The sequence below is a fragment of the Protobothrops mucrosquamatus genome, unplaced genomic scaffold (genome assembly GCF_001527695.2).
Source record: "Protobothrops mucrosquamatus isolate PMUCROS unplaced genomic scaffold, P.Mucros_1.0 scaffold54, whole genome shotgun sequence".
Classification (NCBI taxonomy): domain Eukaryota; kingdom Metazoa; phylum Chordata; class Lepidosauria; order Squamata; family Viperidae; genus Protobothrops; species Protobothrops mucrosquamatus.
In genome coordinates this window covers 140,240-143,872 of record NW_015386435.1, presented here as the reverse complement: position 1 = coordinate 143,872, position 3,633 = coordinate 140,240, and the positions used below count along the sequence as shown (strand labels likewise).

The following is a 3,633-nucleotide window of genomic DNA, read 5'->3' as shown; positions in this document are numbered from 1 at the left end:
TTCCCCACGGGCGATGGAACTCCGGGGCTGCCAACAACCACCCTTTCTCCTCTGCGCAACAGCCGCCTCGTCTCCGCCCGGCTTCGGGGGGCTGCCGGTGGGGCTCGGGGGCTCATTAAGCGTTGACTGACTGGAGGGCGGAGGAGGGAGCCTGACACCGGGGGCCCTTGGAGGCCAGCCGGGGCCGGGGCAAACCTCTGACCCGGGTTGACTGCGAGCTGCGTGGCTGGATGCTGATCCTCGCCCTTCCGCCTGGCTGGCGAGGGCTCCGGGTATCTCTCACGGGCCTCTCTTGTCGCTTCTTCCAGGGACCGAGACAGAGAAAAGCACCGTAGTGGAAGGCGGCGAAGTGCGCTTTAACGGCAAAGGGAAAAAAATCCGGAAGCCCCGGACGATTTACTCCAGCTTGCAACTCCAGGCTTTGAACCGGCGCTTCCAACAGACCCAGTACCTGGCTTTGCCGGAAAGAGCCGAGCTGGCCGCCTCCTTGGGCCTCACCCAGACTCAGGTAGGCAGAGAAGGGCCGTTTCCCCCTTCCTCATCCCGGCCCTGGGACGCCCTCCTTTCCCCAGGCTTGGTGCTTTTCCCATCCCAGCTTCCTTCGGGCAAGGAATAACGGAGCGTTTCGGGGGGGGGCGGGGCGGTCGAGCTGAGAGCAAAAAGTTCCCCCAAAAGATTCCCTCCTCTCTATCGCATTCCTGGATGAATCTGTCTCCCCGAATCTGGGAAAGCGCCCTAAAAACACGTTAATTGAAGCACAGTTCTTTTTTTGCTTTACGGTGCTTTTCTTGTTCTTGAGCTGGACTTGTTTATGAAACCTTGGACGAGCTTTCCTTCTCCTCCTCTTTCCAAAGGCGCCTTTTGCTCTCACTCTCCCCAAATAAGGCCCGAGGAAGCAGAGGCTTTGAGGCTCCAGTTTCTCAGGGTCCAGAAATTTCCTTTCAGGTCGGGGGAGAAAACCAGGCCATAAACAACCCGGCTCCCTTTCCAGAAATCCGATCCAAAGAAAACCCACCTATCCTGCCGTTCCTATCTCTTCCCCCCCCCCCTTCTACCCTTTCTCGATGGAAGCTTTAAACCCCGACATTTAAAAAAAAACAAACCTCGGGATGTTTTTTATAGACTTTTATAGTCCTGGGCCCTTCTCGGTTTAGAAATTGGGAGCGCTTGGAGTTTGCCGCCTCGGGCACGGCTAGTCTCTCTCCTTGGCCCCCATTCCGAGGTCTTCGGCATCGTGGCACCCTGATTCTTGGCCACGTGTGGACGGGGGGAAACAAAGTTATTGGCCTTCCCCCCTCCCGGTCCTTGGACACCTACCAGGGGGGGGGGGAATTAAAAACGACCGGGTTAGTCTCAGCACAGCAGCCGACTCGCTTTCTTTCCTACACCCCCCCCCCCCCATTAAAGTAGGGAGAAAAACTCGGAACGCGCCTCAGTTCCCAGCGATGCGCCTCCAGCTCCACCGACCTTTTTGGTGTCCGGGGTCGCAGCCAAGCGCTGCCTGGCGCCTTGGGGGCCGAGGCCGGATTCCTTGGAGGAATGGGGTGTGTGTGTGTGTGTGTGTAGGGGGGGGGAGAGCGATGAGGGAGCGCCTTGCTTGGGCCGAGGGCGGCTTGGGCAGGGAGAGCTTATACTTTGCGGTGTGTTTTGAACCTTTCATCTCCTGGGGCGGGCGGTGTGGGGGGGAAAAATATATATACATGCAGGTCAAGATCTGGTTCCAGAACAAGCGCTCCAAATTCAAGAAGCTCATGAAGCAAGGAGGAGCCGCCTTGGAAAGCAGCGCGCTGGCCAACGGGAGGTCGCTGTCGGCCAGCTCTCCGCCCGGGCCGCCGGTCTGGAATACCACCTCGTCGTCGGGTAAGACCACCCCGGGCACCCCGGGCACCTACATCCCCAGCTACACGTCTTGGTACCCTTCGGCCCACCAGGAGACTATGCAGCAGCCTCAGCTGATGTGAGGAGGAGCCGAAAGGGTTGGCCGGCTCCGGTTTGTGTTGTTTTTTTTTTTTGTTTTCCTTTGGGCTTTTGTGTTTGTTTTTGTTTTTTTTGTTTTACTTTTGCAACCTTGAACCGATAAGCCGATCGCCCCGACGGCTGGAACCACCGAACGAACAAAAAACACGGACGATGAAAAAGAAAAAAAAGAAAAAAAAAAGCAGCAAAGACCACCCTTGTTTGGTCTTGGGGGGGAAATCGCACCGCGGAAGGAAGGAAGGAAGCCTCCTCCGTCCCCCCTCTACCTAGAAGCCTGAGCCAGCCCTGGGAGCGTCCCTGGGCCGCCGACGGTTTTGGGTCGCAGCTCCCGAGACAAGCACAGATGCCAGGCGGGGCTGGTTCCCACTGCAGACAGCTGACGCGGCGGCCCCAGATAGTCCCCCCCAGCCACGCCGGACGACAGCCTGCCAGCAGCAGCAGCAGGAGCAGCAGCGCGGAATCCAGGCCCTGGGCATGGGTGGACCATCCGGACGCCGGCAACAACGAATTTGTTTGTCCGGGGAAGGGAGGGGGAGCAGGGTCCTCTCTCTTGTCCGTCTTTCTGTCCTGTCCAAATGAAACTTGGCCATTCCCTTCAACTCACCCTTCCTTTCTGGGCTTCGCCAAGGAACAAAAAATAAACCCCAACCCTTCCTTCCTTCCTTCCTTCCTTCCATCCTTCCTTCCTTCCTTCCTTCCATCCTTCCTTCCTTCCTTCCTTCCTTCCTTCCTCCCTTCCTTTTTTTTTGTTGTCCTTCTCAGTGTTCGTTGTAGTCCTCTCGGTGTACATTTTTTTTCTCTCTGTCGAATGGGAAAGGGGATTTTTTAAATTATTTATTATTTATTGACTTAAAAACTGCCACTATGAGAGTCCTAAACATTTTTTTAAAAAATAAACTGATGGGCGGATCTGTTTTGCAAAAGTGATGCTGTGTTCAGGCCGTTTGTTTCAAAAAACCAACCCGCACACACTGAAGAGATTGTCTCATTATGACTGCTGTTTGTTTTTGTTTGTTTTTTTTCTATCTGGGGCATGTGCACATTGGATCGAAGGAAAGCAATCGGGTTTGGAGCGCAAACACATTTGCAGAAAACTAGCAGTCCTTTGGCTTTTAAAAGAAAAAAGAAAAAAAAAGCCGACCGGGTTTATTTCTCAGATTCATTTTCAGGGATCTCAACTGAAATGGTATGAAAGGTAAAATGGGTTGTGATCCACAAAATCTGACGTGGTGAAAGCGGTTAAAGCATGTCATATACCGTAATTTTATTTTAATGTTAATTTGTTTATTGCTCAAAAAGGATAACAGTAGTTTTGAAAGACACGTGCAGGGATATAATCTCTTTCCAAGGCTGGAAAACTTGTAAAGTACAATCTTAAGCACTTTATTTGACAGGGCATTATAGAATTTGACGGCATTTACATGGATGGATGTATCGCTGGCCTTCCTTTAAGGCGGAGGGGGGGGCAAGTTTGGCAAAAAAACCCAAAACACAACATAATTTGCTTTAGAGGCCAGCTCAAGTTAAGTTGGTGATTGCGTTACTTTTCCAGAAGCAATGTAAGCGCGCCTGGGTAGGGGAAACACGAGGAAAAACTAATTTGTCCTTAGGCTGTTTAAAACCTTAACTTTTTGATTCACTTTTCCACTCACGCAT

General features: G+C 52.8%; 1 protein-coding gene across 1 annotated transcript in view; it reads left to right on the top strand.

The window, feature by feature from the left end:
- DLX1 (distal-less homeobox 1) overlaps nt 1–1,969 on the top strand; it is a 2,329-nt gene extending 360 nt beyond the window's left edge. Inside the window, exons 2-3 of the mRNA XM_015811872.1 lie at nt 309–508; nt 1,707–1,969. Of these exons, the coding sequence (XP_015667358.1) occupies nt 309–508; nt 1,707–1,961 (455 nt within the window). The 3' untranslated portion in view covers nt 1,962–1,969. The remainder of the gene's footprint in view (nt 1–308; nt 509–1,706) is intronic.
- Nucleotides 1,970–3,633: the final 1,664 nt, after the last annotated feature.